The sequence below is a fragment of the Carya illinoinensis genome, chromosome 1, assembly GCF_018687715.1.
Source record: "Carya illinoinensis cultivar Pawnee chromosome 1, C.illinoinensisPawnee_v1, whole genome shotgun sequence".
Lineage (NCBI taxonomy): Eukaryota > Viridiplantae > Streptophyta > Magnoliopsida > Fagales > Juglandaceae > Carya > Carya illinoinensis.
In genome coordinates, this window is record NC_056752.1 from 32211957 (window position 1) to 32233432 (window position 21476).

Below are 21476 nucleotides of genomic sequence, written 5' to 3' on the forward strand. Positions count from 1 at the left end.
TAACTATATAGTAATTTTTAAATTTGCTAGTGCATATTTTATGTAAGTTGTAATTTTTAAAATATGTACTTTTTAAAGTTACTAGTGCATACTTTGTAAACAAGTCTAACAAATTGTAATATACATATTTATATATACATAATTTGTAAACTATAAATATATATATTAATTATATTTATGTATATAAATATATATTGTTTTTGTATATATATAAATATTTATATTTTTATATATAATATATATATAAGGGGGCGGGGCGAGGGAAATGCGGGGCAGGGGCACCCACCCCTGCATGGGTGGGGCGGGGTTGCCCATCCCGCCATGCAGAGGCAGGGCGGACGGGGGCGGGGTAACAGGATTCGGGGCCCAACTGCCCATCCTTACAATTTAGGGAGGGGAATAAAGTTGCTGATTTCCTCGCTGTAAGGCGAGGAGGGGATGGATTGCATTTATATAGATTCATTTGAATTGCCTTGTCATGCTCGAGGTTTGTTTCGGTTAGATTTTCTGGGTTTGCCTAGTCTTAGGCTATGAGTAGTTTATAGTCTTTTATGGGTTATTGTAGGTGTCATGGTGTATTGGTTTATTTGTTGGTTTGTTATTCCTTGGTCATAAGGTTGAGTTTGGTTGGATTTGTAACCACAATTTCCCTCCACGTGCATAAGCGATGATTTATTAATAAATGCAAGGAGGGGTCACTTTTAGACATGTGACCCTGACTCTTTAAAAAAAAGTTTACTTAGAAGAAAAAAATCTCTCAAAATTAAAAAACTAATTCGAAGCCCCATCATATAATTTACTCATTATAGATACGCACACGACAACTCCTTTTCTAAATAATAACGCAATGCCTAGCGAGGTTCTTCTAACTTCCTATTAGCTTTTTGTCATTTCAAAGTGAGTACTAAGGGGTTCTTTAGATTTAGAAACCATCTTATCTTATTATTATAATCGTTTCAAATTCTCACATAAAATATATATAATAAACGATTCAACTTTTTCAAATCTCAATTCAATTTTTTCAAATTTCAAAATAATAATAATATTTTAACAATATTTTATTCACCTTTCAACTTTTATCTAAAATCATTTCATCTCATCTCACTATCCAAACAAATGAGTATGTTGAAAAATAAAATCTTCACGTTAAAGCCGCATTTGGATTGTGTAGTGATCTCATATGATTTGTAAATAGTAGTAAAAAATAATTAAAAAGTAATAATAAAATATTAAATAATAATAAATTATAGTAATAAGTAGTAAAAAGTAAATAAATAATAATAATAAAATAATAAATAGTAATAAAGTCATCTAAAAATTACTCCACCATCCAAACACATTGACATCCTAAGTTACCTATGTTGAAAATTACGACCTACATTTTTAGGACCCACTTCAGTTATCAGCTTTTCATCTTTATCGTTGGGGACATGTCACATATCTTTTATATATACATGTATATATTTGTTTTCTTTGACATGTCACATGTCTATAACATGGTATTATGCATAATTGTTTTTACAATATTTTATATAATTATATTTTAAATGAGGGATATTTTTATAAAATATTTTATAAAAATAAACTTATTTTATAAAAGTATCCTCATCTTTCAATATTATTGTTAAATGTATTGTGAAAATATATTATGTGTATATCATTACTCAAAATTTTATTTAGAAATCTATCACAAGATACATCTTGATATTATTTATTTGATAGAATTTGATTTATAGAAAAAATTCAATTTTAAAATTTTCATTTAATTTAATTCCTGTCTATCTTTCAAACTCCACGCCACTTTAGTTTACTTATATAAGAACTATATTTCTTACTTTTTTTCAAAGCCGAGTACAGTAGCCTTATAAAAAAGAAGATATATCAAAACATTTGGGCGGGCAAAGATGGGGATAAAATGAAGTTGTAATATATGATACGATTTATAAATTTAGCAAGAACAAGATATGATATTAGCGTGTTTGGTTTTTATATAAATAAACTTAGGTCAAAATGGGTGGAGCCAATAAGATATTATTAATAAATAGATTAATTGCGAGTCAACCTTCAATTAAGTGATATAACATGAATAAATTTTATTTTCAAATTTTATAAATGTTAAGTTTTATATACCTTTTTGGTTGTTTGGATTTAATACAAATCTTAGTATTTAATTACTTAATATCTCTAACTATTGAGCTTTTTTGTTAGTATGTAATTTTATTTATAAAATTAATACTTACTTTTATATATTATTGGTTTGGATATTGATAATAAAATATTTTATCATTAATTCAATTGTAATTATGAATGATGTTATTCATTTATTATTGATTATGAAATTATATTAATAGAATTAAAAAACAAATGTATAGATCAACTCAATCCATTTATATAAAATTGATTGAAACGATTAAACAGGTTAAAATATGTTAAAAACAGAAAATATTTTATTATATTTTTGTTTACGCGTTATAATTTACATCTTAAATATGACGTCGGGGACATGTCACACAGCTGACGAGGCCTAACAGAGTCTACGTCCAAGTCAACGTTATCTTTAATTATGTGGCCGGGGGCAGAAGAAGGCTAGCTGCAGCATCTTTATATAATCTATCCTTTAAGCCTTTTCGATTCAAGAATATTCAAGCGCAGGTCCGATCAATAATCTCCGGAGAATATTTGAGCAATAAAGCAAGTGAGTTCCATTAATTTCCTTCTTTCTCCATGCATGCACATCTGTCTACATATAATACTTACCTGTAATTGAGTTGTTATTACAATTACACAGCATTTTACCAGATCCAGGATGTTTAATGAAAGAAAAAATTAGTATCTCTACTCTCTAGTTTTGGATATTAATTTTTAAGCCCGGCCATGTTTTTGAATGCTAGCGCTAGCTTCTATATCTACATGAATTCAATAAGGCTGACGTTCTTGAGGTGTCTATATATGAACCATCTATATATGTACTACGGTACGTTGAAGCATTCTATAAATCTTAAGGGCATGCTCCGATGCTTGAAGTATTTTAAAATATTATGAATATTAGTGAAATTATTGAGAAAAAATATTAAATTTGGTTTTGAAAAATGAGAAAGAAAAAATTGAATAAAAATACTTTTTAAAATAGGTATTGTATTGGAATTCAAGAAAGTGAATAGATAAACTAAAAAAGGTGTTTGAAATATATATAACTTTTTGATATAATTTTTATGTTAAAGTCTATAAAAATTGTATTAATTTTTATATTTGAGTACTGATTAGACAAAAGTTCAAAATTTCAAATAGAGAAGTATTTATGCAATTTGAATGATGTTTGCTAATGAAGTTATGAGAAATTTTGAGAATCTTGGATTGAAATGCTTGGTGTAGTCCAAACATGCCCTTACCCTCTTCCATCTAGTACTCTTGCAATAAACTGTTCAAATTTATTTATAGAATCTTTGAATAGTTAGGCGTTAATTTTTTTTTCCTTAAAAAAAATCTTTTACTTTCTATTTAAATGCTCCAAATTAAAGGAGGGAATAATAATAAAGAAAAAGACTTGAATTTAAAGTATAAGTTGTACTTAATTGAGTTTAGCAGGTAACTGATCATAATAAGTGCTAAACCACGTACCCCTCACCTTTTCTCTTCCCTTTTTGGTTTTTGTAAATTTCTATATAATTGTTTTCAAGTTGTTAACGTTTAAGATTTCTTTTATTTTATTAAAATACCTAGTTTTTAAAAAACTAGCTGTTTTATAACTTTTCTTAGATTTTTAGGACCAAAATCATTTTTCTATTTCTTTTCTGTCAAACTAACAGAACGTTCATAGATGAAAAAGAAAGAAAGAAAGAGACTTGGAATACCTTATAATGTAATGTGATACTAATTTAAATTTGTGGGGAATAGTTTGTGAACGTATGGAAGATATGCTTAAACTAACTTTAAAATAAAAATAATAATAAAAAAGAAAAAGAAAAAGGCTCCCCTCATGGCCAAGGGAGCAAATCCAACCTATCCCTGTTCTTACTAAATTGCATGAATTTATTTATTTTTATAAAATCACCTATAAATAAAGCTGAAAAATTATCTTAATATCTTTAAATGTACATGCATTTTTACTTATAAATAGTAAGTATTTATTCACACTACAAGAAATCGGGGATATTCCGTTGGCAAAAGTATGTTTTCCCGGCGAGTTAAAAATCCCCGCGATTATTATGATCTAATAAAACCATTCAGTAGCCGGGAGTTTATAATAACTATTGCAACGATTATGAAATCGCTGCTATAGTTCAATATACTTTTCCCATCGCCTAAACTACGTCACTTCACCTGTATCTTTGGGCGCCAAGTCTTAATTTTCATCCTCGTCCCGCGTCCCCCCCCCCCCACCCCCCCACCCCCACCAAAACCCACCCCCCGATTCCCTACGGCCTACTCCTTCTTTCTCCACGCCTCTATACGTTCTGTCCTTCTCCAAAAGACCACCGACGCCATATGCTTACCTATTTCAGCCGAAGGAAATCTCCAGCGATTTAGCCACACCACCCCCACTCCATTTCCCTCCCACGGAAGTTGAACCAGACTCCATCCTCGGCAGCTTCAGGTTCGATTATGAGTTTCTCTCTCTCTCTCTCTCTCTCTCTCTCTCTCTCTCTCTCTCTCTCTCTCTCTCTCTCGTGAAAACCCTCTGACTTCGAATCCTAGGGCTTTCAGTTATTTCCCCTTCTCTATCTCCACCGCAGATTGATTGTGGGTTTGGTGCTGCACGGCTTGTGGGAGTTGTTGGAGTTCTGAGTTGCCGACCAGTGGTAAGCACCTTCTCCTTCTCTGCTTCTCACGGACACACCCACGTTCACTTCAAGTTATAAATCAGATGCCCCATCCTTTTCATTCCCGGTATTAGACAAATCATATAAGCTTCCTAATTGAACTATAGTTTTAAAATGGGAACTTGAATGTAAAATGGAACCAATATTCCATTTTGAAACCTTCAATTGCAGTTCAATTTCTGATGCAAATGGAGCCCGACCTGCCAAATAATATATAACTGGCTTTAGTGATTTTAAATTTAGCAAATCTGGGATGAGTAATTGTATTTAGTTATCTGATTGGGCTCACTATGGAAAATTAATTAATCCATAGTGATAAAGAGGAGGTGGGATTTGGGGCTCATGAGGTTGGCCCTACTGATAATCTCTTTAATCTCAAGCCACTAATAGCTTTGGTTGTTTGCATGAATATTAATCGTTTGTGCATGATGCAGTAGTGAGTGCAAAGGAAAAAGGCAGTTAGAACTAATGGATTAGTTGGCTGTTACTTGTCTTACCTTTTTATCCTATGCACGTCTGATAAGATTAATAATACTTTAGGCTACATGTAAAAAGGTTGAACAGTGAGTTCTCACTTTTGAAAAGAAGAACTCACTTTTATTATATTACAATCTTTTAGTTAGGTATAACTAGTTAGTGTGAAAATAACATTCATGTCTTTTGCCTATCATTCGATTATTTATTTATATCATTAGTACGTTTGGCATTCAAGAATAATTTTAATTTATAACAGGTTGAACAATGATTTCCACTTTGAAAAGGATCAAGAAATGCTGTTAAGAGATCAAGTCTTAGGTCTAGAAAGAGATTTTATAAAAGTGAATATATAAACTGGCATGATAACTTAATGTGAAACGTTACATCATCTATTTTATAATAAAAAGTGTTGGTCTATAATCTGACGCCTCACATCAAACGACGTCATGTCGTTATTCCCAAGTTTATTACTGCAAGATCTCTTTATAGATCAAACATTTCTCGTTAAGTTATCATCTTTTAGCTAGGTAATTGTTTGATCTTGATAGTATAGAGATATGAGTATTTAAGAATAGAGATACCTTGCCAGTTGCCAAGATTACCTTTTTTTTTTCTTTTCTTTTTTTCTGATTTAATCTCTTTTCATGCCTGTTAATTTATAATGATATTAGGGCATGTGGGGACTCAAACTTAAAGCAGAATTAAGTCCAATGAATGAGTTAAAGGCAAGAAAAACAAAGCCAGTATATGGTAAATGTTGAATATGCAGATCACTTAAAACTCCCATGCAGTGAGAAGCTGCGACATTCATGTTCAAATAATATTACTAAAGACTACATAAGTTAGTGCATCCCATTAGAATATTAGAAGAGCTTCCAGCCATCGATATTTTACAAATTTTTAGTGCATTGCTCTGTTTTTTTAACAATAAGGTTCATGCCTTCAGATGTTCTATATGTGTTTAACATCTATTCTATATTTCAAATTACTAAAAATTATAAAGAAAATATAAAAGAAAGAGCCTTTGAGACTGCTTGAACTACAAACTTCATCTGTTATGTGGTTCTGTTTTAGTGCAGTGACATTTTAGTGCACATGACAGTTGTGGTTCTGTTTTGTGCATCAAAGTTGTGGTTCTTTTCTGTGCATCTGTGTTGTGCATCTGTTTTGTGCATATGAGTTGTGGTTTTGGGTTGGTTTGTCAATTATTTTGGTATTGTTTAAAATACACTACTACCATGCCATGGAATTGTGGTTCTGAGTTGTGGTTCCGGTGCATAATAGTAGCTTTGGTAATGAAATTTGTACAAAAGTTATTTAGTAGGAAAGTAGGATTTCACAAACATTTACCTGATCATGCAGCAGGTTAACCAATCAATCCACTTGGTGTTCTAATAAAAAATAGAAGTATGAATCTGTCAAGATTGGAAAACCTTTTGTGCTATTTTCACCTAATTATACTCGACCTTTCCACTTGCTGTGCCACCTCATTTTCACATGTGACCTGTGTCAAGCTACCAACTCCCTTAGTTTATTCTAATTTTTTTTACAGCATAAGGTTCTTACAGGTTTGTTAATGATGGTTTGTTCTTATTCTGTCTCATGAGATGTGATTGTTATGATGTTTTTATTTATTTTTAATAAATAAGTCACTGTTATAATGTATCCTTAGTTTATAACAGTTTTTTTATAAACATCACTGTTATGATGTTTAAGAGCATGAGAATATTGCTCCAACTCTGAGTGCATCAGATTTGTTTTATTTTTGTTTTTGTAAAACTACCCATTTCATGTGTTGAGTGTGTATTAAGGCTACACACTCTGCTCAACTGCATGCTACCCAATAGTTCAGTTGAGATCAAGAATGTGAGTGAGATTGAACCATCCTTGAAGAGACAACTTCTTATATCAACTGTCTTGATGACTGTTGGTATTGCCGTGGTCAATTTCTTTGCTTTGCCATCGGAATTTACTCTTTATGATTTTGGGGCTGAGAAGGCTGTAAAGAATTGGTAGGCTTCCCCCCTTCGTCTGTCCTTTGGCAAATTCTTATTGTTTCGCAAGAGGTTTCGATTGATTTATTAAAATAAATTGATTCAGGCACATTGTCTTCTGTGTTGCCATTGGCTTGTGGGCTGGACTTGCTATTGGGTACACTACAGTATATTATACCAGCAATGCTTACAGGTGAGTGATCATTTTCAGATTTACAGTTTAGTGCTTATTTTCTTTTGGTCTTCTGCACTGCTGCAGAGCTGCTTATAATATTAACATTTATACCTATCCATGTAGTGATAATTGGATCTTTTTCTGTAGCTCTGCTGCTGAAACGTGGCATTCCAACTTTTATATTGCATGACCATTTCAGATTTGGATCCTGTCAAATATATCACAAATTTTGAGTCAAATATTCCCAATTTTCTTTAGACATAATGAAATTATCACTGCAGTCCATAGAATCTGTAATTGGCTGTAGGTTCACCCATAGTGGCAAGGAATCATCATGAAATGTCAAAATTGTTTTAAGTTTCTAAGGAAGCTTTCTATTAGAAAATAATTTTATGACAAGTTGGTAACTCTGTGATCCCTACATCACTTTGTGACCTGTTCCTTCTATTTAAATCTGTAAAAGAGATCACTAACCATCTAATGAGTTTAAATGACCTCGTCCAATCTGAGGGATTTTACCACCATGCACTTTCCTTGGGTGTGTTGCACAAAACATGAATGCTTCTACATGAATATTTGTATGTATCGTACCAACAACTTACAAATGTGATGCTTATTACCATGTTCAAATATTGCAGTCCGGTGCGGGATGTGGAATTGCAGAAATGGCTGGTATGAGCCATAAGATACGGGAAATTCACAGATGCTTTAGATGCTGCCGGAAATACTACTGCTGCTATTAGCAAGGTATTTTCTTTCCAGGTTCTATACTTTCTGATTAAATTGGAGCAGCATGTTATAACTATAGCATTAGCACAATGCTAAAGGTGTTGGTATACGTGGTTAGTTATTGAACTCATTTTGGAGTCATTGCTGTCCTTCTAAAGAAAAAAAGTACACATGCTGGTACCACTTTTAAAGCTAGACAGTTTAAAGCTAGACAGTTTAAATCCCTACAATAGGGTAGTGATTGCACCAGCTTCAGATTAAAGCTAGACAGTTTCCCATAGAACCCTATTTCAAGCAAGGGATTTGATGAGTAAGTTCCTTACCATCCAATCCATTTTGTATTAATGAAAGCTTGTTTACATCTGTGCAAATTTACAGACTCTATTTTGTGGTAGCTAGTACTTGGAAAGTGTGACTGGTGTCAATTGATATTAATCATGATATTTTTTTTTGGGTACATTTCTTGTTATATTGGTAAAACAGTAGATAACCATTGATGTGGGAGGCAAGTTGGATATCAGGTTAAAGTGGGAAAAGGTCAGTGTTTTCCTTTCCTTTAGGATGGATATCAGGTGAGGTTGAATATAGATCTAGGATAATGATCTATATTCATGAATATAGATTTTGATGAATTTACAAGATATAATAAGTTGATTTAATTATATGATAAGGATGTTGTGTGTTTTAGGCTATGACAACCATATAGGTTCAACTGTATTATAATTTTTTTTTATTTTTTAAAATACTATTTGCGGCGATTAAAAGTCGCCGGAAAAAGCCATTTTCTCGCGGTGAATAGGCTGATAAAACTGCAAAGGGTGTTTAATGGCGGCGATTAAAAAATTGCTGGTAAATCCTTTGGCAGCGATTTTTGAATCGCTGGAAAATAAATTTAATAACCGAAAGACATTTGCCAGCGAATAAAAAATCGCTGCCAAAGGATTTCCCAGCGATTTTTTAATCGCTGGCAAAGGAATTTAAAGCTTAGAAGTCATTTGCCAGCGATTCAAAAATTGCTGGGAAAGGATTTAGCAGCGATTTTCTAATCGCTGGTAAATGACTTTATGTTTTTAAATTCCTTTGCCAGCGATTCAAAAATCGCTGGCAAAGGATTTGGCAGCGATTTTGTAATCGCTGGCAAATGACTTTCTGTTTTTAAATTTCTTTACCGGCGATTCAAAACTCGCTGGGAAATCCGTTAGTTTTAGCGGCGATTTTTTGGTTTCCGCCGCAGTATATCGGAAATGGCTAAATAGTACCGGCGAATATTCAGCGATTTTGTAATCGCCGGTATATGTATTTGGCGGGGATTTTTCCACTTTTCCCGGCGATTATAAATCGCGGGAAAAGTGCAATCTGTTGTAGTGTCAGTAGTATAACTTTTTCCCCTTTAAAAAAAAAAAGTAGTATAACTTTTTTATAAAGCTTTCCAATTAATCAATACCATATAGACATTACATCTACTGCTTGGTCACGTGACTCACGTGTGTAGCCCTTGTTTGTTCCCCGCTCCTTTCTTATTTTCTATGTTTGTAACTCTCATCTAGAGTGTTTTTATTTTTATTTATTTTTGTTCCAGTAAAGCAAAAGAAGCAATCTGAAGCGAGCAGTACCTACGGCGAATCATTGAGGAAGTCCATTATTGCACATTCAAAAGAAAAGCATACTGAAACAGTAAGGCCATTTTTACCTTTCTTCCCTTTTGCTTTCTTTAATTTTATGCTAAAACCATATTATTTGAGATTGAACTCCACGGTAGAAATCTTCTGAAAATATCAAACGGTACTATATGGATTTTACAGTTTCAATATATAGTTATTTTTTGTATTACCGTTTCAGTAGTTACTACGTACATCCTTTTTTTTTTTAATATTTTAATACTTATTCATTTCTTTTAATATGGTTCCACTAAAGAAACTAATAATTAGGGCTGTAAATGAACCAGTCTGTTCGATAGCTCGCTCGATACTCGCTCGGTTAAACTCGAATCGAACTCGACTCGTGAAAATAAAGGCTCGTTCGTTAAAGCAGATGCTCGCTCGATTTGTAAATGATACATACTCGACAAAATTCGACTCGACTCGATTAAGGCTCGTTTAGACTCGCTCGTTTATGCTCGAGTCGACTCGTTAGCTCGACTCGATTAAAACTCATTCATATATTAATAAATATATACATACATTTATGCATGTATATATGTATTAGCTAATAATATAAGCATACCACTTTTATAATTAAATATATAATATGTATTCTAATTACTTATGTCTATATAGTAAATATACTTCATAGGTATATTTTATAATTTGTATAATAATTAGTTGATAAAATTTAATAATTTCATATACTAGTATGTGGAAACCATATATGAAATAGATATATTCTATCAGATTAAGTATATGTATTAATAATATATGTAGGCATATAATATATTGTTATTTTGGATAAATATCAACTAGTTGGATATTAATTATTTATAAATTTTTTAAAATTTTATAATTTAATAGAGGTTCTACTTGCTAATTGTATAAATTCAATATTAATTCTTTTTTATTTATTTATTTAATTTATTAATTATTAAATCTTATTAAAACAAATAATTCAAGTTCGAGCTCAAGCTCGAGCTCGACTCGACTCGAACTCGTTTGTGGGACGAACTCGAGCTCGAGCTCGAGTTAAGATTTCAACTTATCGAATCGAGCTCGAACAAAGAATTAAAAAAAAATCTCGAGCTCGGGCTCGAGCTCGAGCTCAAGTATTTTGAGTCGAGCTTGAGTTCGGCAAGCCAAAGCTCGGCTCGACTTGGCTCGATTACATCCCTACTAATAATAATATGGTTTTGTTTACTCTGTTTTTTCATATATTCACAAGTCTTTTACTAGCTGCCTATATATACTGCTATACATTTTTAGAAGAGAAAAATGAAAGCAACAATATTCTGCAGAGGATTGGGTGCAACGTTCATAAATCTTGTTTAGGAAACATTGTGTTGTTGGTGAGCTGTGTGGTCGGTGCTCTGCTTGTTTTGGAAAGTTGGTTCTGTTGAGTTATTTGCAAGAAGAAACGTAGGGAATAGAGGTATTCCAAAACAAAGCTGTAAATCTGTAGTACATAGATACAAACAGTATAAAGCAAACCAAACTATCTATAAGGCAACGTGTCGAAAAAAAGGTCAGGACAACCCTCGCAAATAAGGGATTCCAGCTTGATCCAGTATAAATTATAAAATACCCAAACTGCGCTTAGGTTGCTGAGAGGGAGAGTGAAAGCAAAAAGTATTGCCAAGAGCACATACGTACGTAGCTAAGCATTTCCTTTCCTCTAAACATGGATTATGTTGAATGGAAAGGAAGCATGAAAATGTATGATGTCATCTCAAATCTTACAATAATTTTTAAGGCGATTGAGTGGCATTATTTAACCAATTTACTCTAAGGCCAGAGAGAGTTTGATTCAATAATGAGGTCTGATTCACAGGGTTGGTAATATAAAGTCAAGCCAATTTCCAAAGTTGAAAATTCTGCAAAAGTGTTTATACCATTGCCCAAGAATCAGGAGAGACTAAGCATAAAAGAGCTAGAAGCTGAGCATCTTAAAACCCTCTTACTACCAGCTAATCCGGGGTTGGCTTTGGATGTACTATCTATGTTTAATTTCATTTTCTCCACATAACCGAATAAGGTTTTCATACCTTAACAATCTGTTGTGCTATATGAAGATCATATAAAATAGAGATATTGGCCCTGAATGTCAAAGATCATTTGGGTTTAAGGAGAGAGCTCAATTCCCTAAGCCATTTAAGAGTTATGTGAATAATAGTATTAACATGAATCACCGTTACATCCTCAAACTTTTCTTTGTTCCTTGCAAGCTAGGTTTTCCTGTAGATTAGGGATGAAACAAGCTGTGCAAGTAGATTATATTGATATGATCCCTTGAAAGAAGCCCACCATAGGGCAGCTCTATCTCTCCATCATCTAGGAAGTGTAAGTGAAAAATCAAAAGTGAAGGAAGAGTATTGCCATACAACACCAACGTCTAGAGCATAGCTCCAGAAAACATGAGATTCGGACTGTGTAAAACCATGAGAGCAACGTACACTTTTGGATGCTAAAGGAATTCCACTGTTGAATTATATCATCAAGTGGTATTTCGTTATGCCATAGTTTCCATACACAAATATATTTTAGTACTTTTATGGGGTGCATATTGTTCCATATAAAACTGGGAGGAGGAAATTTGGGACCATATCTCTCAATAAGTTCCATGCAGACTCAAAGTAAAAAGGTCATCTAGAGTAGAGGTGTAATCGGTCTAGTCCAAGAGAGGCTACGGATCAAAAATTTCAGTCTACCATTTTTTCTGGACAGGATCGGACCGATTACTCATATAGACTGGACTAGATCGTTAGCCATTGGTCCAATTCGATTTATGAACATGTTTTTTTCTCTTTTCTTTTCTTGACAAATAAATTAATATAAAAATTAATTAAATTAATATAAAAATTAATTAAATTAATAAAATTCAAATTAAGTGAGCTCTCTAATGTAGATTATGCAACTAACTAATTAAAAAATAATTAATTATAACTATATTTATGATGTTAATAGTTACTAACATGGTACTTTAGTATTCATAATTAATGGCCTATATTAGAATTCTAACATTTTATATATGGTTAATGAATATTAAATAATTTCATTGTCTATAAATTATTAATGCTTACTTGCAACTTAGGTATCGTAACAAAAATTACTAAATTAATTTAATTTGGTGTAAATAGTAGAGTATGTATCTACATATAATAACATATACCATCATATGATATATAATAACATATATTATTGTATATTTTATATGATCAATGTGATAGATTAGATAAAAATTATATAATTAACTTAAACATTATTGAAGTACCCATACTCATAATACATAAACATACATACATACACATATATATATAGGCCTATACTATGATTTTGATAATTCTAACATCTTAAATATTAGAGTAATTTAAATATACCAAAGTAAAGAAAAAAGGAAACAAAATTTAGAAAGGAATTAGTTTATTGTATATTTGTTTACAGTACTTAACTGCTCATGCATTAGAGTTAGATCTGTCCTCGGGAATATTTATATAATGTCACACAGCTCATCACTAGCCGGCCTAGCAGAGTCTACATCTAAGCTATAAGTCAACGTACCCTTTCTGTGGTGCATTATATATAGGAAAATGATATAATTCCAACTATATTACAGTTGGTTTATAACTGTGTATTAAATAATTATTTATTTATTATACTTTAAACTGTTGATAGGACAATCATTTTGACTTAAAGTGAAAAATATAATTTTTAAATATGAAGTTATAGATAAATAGTAAAATAATTAGTGGTGTATCATTGTCCTTATATAGAAGGTTCATTTAAGGTTCCATCTTTATAATCTGTCCATCAGGCTTTTTCGATTTCAGCCGAAGAAACAATCATCATCTGCAGGGTTGAGCAACAAAGCAAGTAAGTAATTATAAGTTCCATTTCCTTCTTTCTCCATGTACGCGGTCTGTGATCTATATCATTGAGTTCTTATTACAATTACAATTTACACAGCATTTTACATGAATGTACTAACTATATAGGATGTTTAATGAAAGACAGTATAATAATTAGTATCTCTACTTTTGGATATTAATTTTTAAGTTTTTGAATCCTCCAATAATATCGACAATTAAAGAAGGCTTAATTAAGTTTTTGAGGTGTCTGTATATGAACCATCTGCATATCCTACTATGGATTCATTCAATGAAATTTAGAAAAAGTTTTTTTATAATATTTTAGAAAAAGAGTTCTTTTTGTTCCAGGTTAATGTTTTAAATTAATGGAGGGAAAATGATAAGGAAAATATTAATGTTATTGGGAAATCTAAAACTCACCGCTCATATGACATTTTTTGTCTATTATAAATTCAAACACAAGAGTAGAGGGAACTTGGTCCTCATCTTTTGTGTTTTTGACTCATTTTTGTTTTAGCCGCTAGTATCCCCCACCTTTTATTTTCCCGTTTTTGGATTTTTATAAATTCCTAACTTTTTTTTCAAGTTGTTATTAAACGGTTAAACCTTTTTTTTTTATTAAAATATCTAGTTGTTTTTTTCAATTATTTTAGAATTCGTCTTAGATTTTTAGGACGAAAAGCACATTTCTATTTCTTTTCTATCAAACTAATTAACGGAACGTTATTAGATTTAAAGGAAAAAAAAAAGATTTAAAGGGATATTGATACTACATTGGCCAATTGATACTAATTACACCACAAAAGCACATTTCTATTTCTTTTCTATCAAACTAATTGATACTACAACAAGCCACATGTCATTATCTAATTGGCGCGCGCTAATGTGGATATTGATACTACATTATTGGCCAATCATAGACTCATATGACTTATGGATGCCAAGTGTCAATATCGCTATTAAAGTTCTAATTGTAAAATTAATGGAGGTATTCAATCGTAAGTTTTCTGAAATTCATATATTTATTTTGCAAAACAATGAAATCAAAATCTTAATTGAATTCTGAAAACGTAAAAACCTATGTAATAATTTTACAATTAACCATAAATTATATTATAAAGCCCATTAATTCTTCTTTTACTTTTTGATTTTGTTTTTAATTTTTGTTTGGATTATTTTTGTTATTTTGTATTTAAATAAATAAATTGCAATCACTATACAATATGGTGAGATATTTTAAATACTGAAAACTCTCTGCATATTACAAATGTATTAGTATTTAGAAGAAATATTTAAAAGATAATAGATATAGTTAGGTGTTAAGTTTTTTTTTTTTTTCCTTAAAAAAATTCTTTTACTTCCTATTTAAATGCTTCAAATTAAAGGAGGGAGTAAATAATAAAGAAAAAGACTTGAATTTAAAGGATAAGTTGTACTTAATTGAGTTTAGCAGGTAACTGATCATAATAAGTGCTAAACCACGTACCCCTCACCTTTTCTCTTCCCTTTTTGGTTTTTGTAAATTCCTATATAATTGTTTTCAAGTTGTTAGCGTTTAAGATTTCTTTTATTTTATTAAAATACCTAGTTTTTAAAAAACTAGTTTTTTTTATACTTTTCTTAGAATTTTAGGACTAAAATCATTTTTCTATTTCTTTTCTGCTAAACTAACAGAACGTTCATAGATGAAAAGAAAAGAAAGAAAGAGACTTGGAATACCTTATAATGTAATGTGATACTAATTTAAATTTGTGGGTAACATATATTGGGTAATAGTTTGTGAACGTATGGAAGATATGCTTAAACTAACTTTAAAAAAAAAAAAATTAATAAAAAAGAAAAAGAAAAAGGCTCCCCCCATGGCCAAGGGAGCAAATTCAACCTATCCCTGTGTAAGGAGAAAGATGAGAAGTCGATCCACCCCTCCAGCAAAAGAAGGGGATAAAGTTGTGGTTTATACGGTAAATTTATAAGAATTACTAAATTGCATGAATTTATTTATTTTTATAAAATCACCCATAAATAAAGTTGAAAATTATCTTAATATCTTTAAATGTACATGCATTTTTACTTATAAATAGTAAATATTTTTTCAGTAGTATAACTTTTTTCCCTTTAAAAAAAAATAGTATATAACTTTTTATAAAGATTTACAATTAATCAAATACCATATAGACATGACTACATCTAGCTCTTGGTCACGTGACTCACGTGCGTAGCCCTTGTTTCTTCCCCTCTCCTTTATCTTTTAGCCTTTAAAGGGTATGGACGAGGCAACGACTTAATGTACATAAGAATTTATATAGGCATAAGAATTTATATGCATTTATGACTTAATGTACATAAGAATTTATATAGGTGGCCTCAAAACAGTACTTAACGTTGATATATAGATAAATTTTAGAATTAATTATAAAATCAGTACTTGAGTTTTCACGATTTTTGTATGCCTCAGTTCTTCATTTTTACAAAATTGAAATATGAAAATGATAAAACTTTCAAATAGATACCTCAGACAATTAATTAAAGGAAATATTTTAAAACAATAAAGATAGAATAGAAAATAATTAATGTTCAATTAATGATATAGAGAAATAATACATAATTTGATTAATGATGCATTACAAAAAATATTACTTAAAATAAATAGAATAAGTTTTAAGTTGAGAATATTTTAGATAGAAATATAATATAAAAAAGTCATTGTGAAAGCTAAGTGATCAACGTTGCTTCTTTGAGTTACTACTATTTTCTATGTTTGTAACTCTCATCTGGAGTGTTTTTACTTTTATTTATTTTTGTTCCTGTAAAGCAAAAGAAACAATCTGCGACAAGCGATAATTTACGGCGAATCACTGAGCAAGTTCATTGTCTTTAGCAAGAAAAACATAAAACAGTAAGGCCACCATTTTTACCTTTCTTCTTATTTGCTTTCTTTTGATGCTAAAGCCATACTATTTGAGATCGAACTCCATGGTAGAAGTCTTGTGAAAAGTTCTAAGATCAAACGGTATATGAATCTTGAGTTTCAATACTTATCTTGGAATTACAGTTTCAATACTTGCTTTATGCTTATTTTTTTAATACTAAATCAGTTCTTTTTAAAAGAAAAAATAGTAAACAAGATTTTAGGAGCTTAACAAAGAATTGATACATATATACATCCTACTTAGTGGAAAGCTTAATTTGTGTTAGTTGATACATGTTATTTTCTAATGGAAAATACCATTAAACTAGTGACAATTTGTATGCAAGTACTTGGAGTACGAGGCCTGCTCTCTCTATTCATATTAACAATTAAGAAGTTTGCATTTTTCTATCAGGAATTTTTGTTAAAATTAATGAGAATTTGTATGCTTTGTATTAGGAACAGATACTTGTACTGCTTCTCTACAATATCACGAGTGATCAGGATGCACTATCGACTCTCTACAATATTGCAGATAGAAATATAAAGAATCTATTGTGAATTCTAAAGTAGTCCACGCTTTCTTGGGTTACTACAATTTTCTGTTTGGTAACTCTCATCTCTAGTGTGTTTTGTTTTAATATTTTTTGTTCCAGTAAAGCAACAGAATCAATCAGCAGAGAGCACCTACGGGCTACGACGAATCATTGAGCAAGTCGATTATTTCACATTGAAAAAAAAAACATACTAAAACAGTAAGGCAATTCTTACCTTTCTTCCTTTTTATGTTCTATTTATGCTAAAACCATATTATTTGAGATCGAACTTCATGGTAAAAATCTTTGAAAAGTTATAAGATCAAAAGGAATATGGGTTTTATAGTTTCAATAGTTACTGCATCCTTTTATTTATTTTTTGTTTATTTTTTTTTTTTTATCTTTTACTTATTCATTTCTTTATAAATATTTTAAGAGCTAGCTTTGGAAAGAAATTAATGAACCATAATCTAAATAACCGGCCTGATAACAATAGCAAGATTAGAGTCTCCTTTTAGCATCGTAAAGTCAGCATCTTTTCCCCCGGTCATTTCTCAAAGAGGCCAAAACCCCAAATCTTATTAAGGAAACCTTGCTTCTTTTTTCATGGAGGAAAACCTAGCTTTTTACATTAATCTTAATATATTTCCGCCACTGGGACTCGATACATGTTATTTTTTAACGAATATGTGGCTTGCTCTCTCTATTTGTATTAATAGTTAAAAAGTTTACATTTTTCTATCATAAATTTTCTTAAAATTAGTGAGAATTTTTATGCTCTGCATTAGGAACAGAGACTTGTACTACTTCTCTACAATATGAGCAAGAATACACTCTCCACTCATATTAAGGAAAAGCTTGATGTTCTTCGAATTGGTAAAGAGCGTTGTATGTATAAAGTGCATGAGCTATTACGTGATGTAAACGAGAAGGCTTACAAGCCTACATTGCTTGCCATTGGTCCTTACCATCATAGCAAGGTTGGCCAGGGGTTTATGGAAGGGCATAAATTGTGCCATCTAAGACAAATGCTTGAAAGAACGGAAGGAAGTATAGAAACATACATCATAGCCTTGAGAGAATTGGAAGAAAGAGCTCGTAATTGCTATGTAGAATGCATTAGCCAAACCTCAGATCAGTTTGTAGAAATGATGTTACTTGATGGGTGTTTCATTATTGAGTTGTTTCGCAAGTATGAAATTTACAAGGAAACAGGAGGTCAGGAATATGACCCAATCTTTCAAAAGGAGTGGATGCTTCCTAGAATAGCTCGTGATCTGCTTATATTTGAAAATCAACTTCCATTCTTTGTTATTGCTAAATTGTTTGATATGAGTGAGAGTAACAAATCCAGAAATTTAGTCGAACACATTGTTGATATTGAGGAGACAAATGAAACTAGTGTTGAAATTAGTCCGACACAACTTAATGATCTTGTCCTCAATTTTTTCTTTGACACTTTACCATTTAGATGGAATGTTGACACATCAAGTTATAATTCAACCAAAAGGATTAATCATCTACTTTGTCTGATGCATGAAACTCTCACCCGTTCACTTATAGAAATGGTATATGAACGTTTAGAGTTTGGGTTCAGATTCAAGAACGCAAAGTTTGAGCATCTCCTTGGTCTCATACATGCAACCATTTGTATTTCAATACTGGATACAGAAATAGATCATGCCGAAGAATGTCAAGAGGCAGTAGTCAAATTCAAGAAGGCAGAGATATTTAAGCACGTATTTGGCCTGATTGGTAAAGTTGTCATTCCATTACTTGTAAAAATGAAAAAAATGAGGAAGGCAATCTCGTATGCTAGCACATTTCAGAGGTCTGGATCCCTAGTTAGCATAACAGACAAACTGACGGATTTGCATGGTCTAAAAGAAATTGAAGACTGGACAACCATTCCGCTTAGCACGGAGCTTCTTGAGGCTCGAGTTGAATTCAATATAGCAAAGAAATTTCAGGGTAAATTAATTGAGTATTGCCTCTGGATACCAATACCTTTTGCCATTGAACTTCAAGGGGCTGGAATTGAAATCACCAAGGCAGAGAAATTTAAGGAAATATATGATCGAAATAGGAATGAAGACGGGAAATCAAAACAGTATGAAACAGGGTCGGTTGGAGTCAAATTAAATGTGGTACAGAAATTTAAACGTCTACCTTGTCTGAACAAGATTGAAACTTGGAACTCAATACCTTACGGCAAAGAGCTTCGTGATGCAGGAGTCGAATTCAACAAGGCAAAGAAATTTAAGCATCTACTTTCTCTTAGAGAGATTGAAGACTCGAGCATACATAGTGCCACAGAACTTGAAGAGGCTGGAATCAAATTCAAGAAGGCTGAGGAATCTAGCTTTTTTTCATTAAAGTTCAACAATGGGCTAATGGAGATTTCACCTTTGAGCATACAAAATGGTACAGAGACTTATTTACGAAATCTAATTGCATATGAACAATACTGTGATCGACAAAATGGCTCAAATTATGTCTACAACTATGTGCGCTTCATGGACCATCTCATTAACTCTCCAAAGGATGTTAAATTACTCCGTCAAAAAGGAATTATCAGTAATTGTTTGGGTGATGATGAAATTATTTCCACTATGGTTAACAAACTTGGTCACTATATCAGTTTTTCGACCAACATTTATGCTAGAACTTTCAAGAATCTAAACATGCATTGCAAGAAACGCAGGAATATATGGATGGCAAAATTAAGGCGTGATTATTTCAACAGTCCTTGGGCATTGCTTTCATTTCTTGGGGCTGTCTTATTGCTTGCACTTGCAATTGCACAAACTGTATTTTCCATTATTCCTTAGGTTTTTCATGTAGTCTTGATGTATGTTCTCATAGTGGATGTAATAAAGATTGAACCCTATCTTTTGTTGAGCTATATATGAATCATATTTTATTGAATGAAATTGATTGGGACATGGACGAGTGCACAGGCTAAAACACAAAATAGGGTAAAATGGATGGACTGTCCGTCATCAATTTTAGCCTATTTCGTGTTTTAACCCATGCCCATATTTGTGCAATTAGCAGACAGCCGTACAACAAGGGTATGTTATCCCACACATCATTAGAAGACACCATAGTGACAAGGGTAATTATTATCTAGAAATGTAATCATTTTTCTTCTCTTTTTAGCTTGTGTCAATCATAGTGTCTTTTTTAACTTCCAGCTGATTAGCTATACATATACAATTAAACTTATTTCTATAAGTCCTAATTTTAACTCATATTTAATTTTATTATAGGATGAAATCATGTATTCGTATTACATGACTACTTTTTTTTTTTTTTTTAATTAAACATCATTTTTCATATATCAGTATAACTAGTCATTACAACACTTATCTTGTAAAATAACAGAAAAAAAACCCCTCAAAGCCACCCTTTATCTAGACCAGCTCCTCACTAGAATTTACAGCAACCTGTGCAAGATAGTGAGCTACTCTATTCCCTTTTCTATATGTATGTTGAAGTATCCAATTAGGATGTGTACAAAGAATCTTTTAATGTCTTCTATAACCTGTTCATGCCATTCCTAGCATTCCTCCTTGTTATTTACAGCTTTAATCACCCCCAACGCATCACCTTCAAAAATTGCCTTTTGTATATTTAGTTCTTCACACAAGCAGAGGGCTCTCCACAAAGCAGTAGCTTTAGCAAGCACAACTGTCTGAGTTAGCTCTTTTGTCATACACAAGAACACCTACACATTTCCTCTTCATCCCGAATGACCACTCCAACTCCCATCATTCTCTAATTTGCCTTGAAAGCAGCATCCCAATTTACCTTCGCATAGCCTTCCATTGAAGCTTCCCATTTAACCAACCTCCTCTCCACTATACAGGTTCATGCTTTGCACTCTTTTCAGCTATGCTTGCTGAAAATCAATGAGGCTTACTTTTGCTTGCTGAAAAACCATCCTAGGGTTACTAAACTTCCCTTCAAACACAAAGCCATTCCTCCTATGCCAGATATGTCTCATAACAGGTACCACCAGCTCTACATTTTCCACAGCCAACTCAGCTAACAATTTCCTCCAGATAGCAACCATATCCATCTCAGATGACATCCACTTCTACATTGGACTTTCTCTCTTAGCCCATACATCCACAGCTGTAGAACAACTCCATAAAACATGGCTTATAGTCTCTTCTTCCCTTAAACAAATAGGACATACTGGCTTTTCCACATCTTTCCTTCTTTAGAGATTCATTTTGGTGGGAAGGCAATTGTTAAGAGCCTTCCATAAGAAATTTTTTACCACTCCTAAGGTATTAAGCTGCCACAACTCTCTCCAA

General features: G+C 32.0%; 1 protein-coding gene across 11 annotated transcripts; it reads left to right on the forward strand.

Annotated features, from left to right (window-relative positions):
• The first annotated feature begins 2348 nt into the window (after nucleotides 1–2348).
• LOC122315273 lies at nucleotides 2349–20031 on the forward strand. Of its 11 annotated transcripts, none has more exons than XM_043131166.1 (10): nucleotides 2351–2695; nucleotides 4503–4594; nucleotides 4696–4799; nucleotides 7398–7484; nucleotides 8105–8213; nucleotides 9775–9869; nucleotides 13653–13711; nucleotides 16520–16603; nucleotides 17272–17370; nucleotides 17940–20031. In XM_043131166.1, the coding sequence occupies exon 10, from the start codon at nucleotides 17970–17972 to the stop codon at nucleotides 19980–19982; it is 2013 nt and encodes a 670-aa protein (XP_042987100.1). In that variant the 5' UTR covers nucleotides 2351–2695; nucleotides 4503–4594; nucleotides 4696–4799; nucleotides 7398–7484; nucleotides 8105–8213; nucleotides 9775–9869; nucleotides 13653–13711; nucleotides 16520–16603; nucleotides 17272–17370; nucleotides 17940–17969; the 3' UTR covers nucleotides 19983–20031. The 11 variants fall into 11 exon arrangements, with proteins under 11 accessions (XP_042987066.1, XP_042987100.1, XP_042987083.1 ...); XM_043131149.1 differs by having other exon boundaries at nucleotides 2352–2695; nucleotides 4734–4799; XM_043131111.1 differs by having other exon boundaries at nucleotides 2592–2695; nucleotides 4696–7484.
• The last annotated feature ends 1445 nt before the right edge of the window (nucleotides 20032–21476 follow it).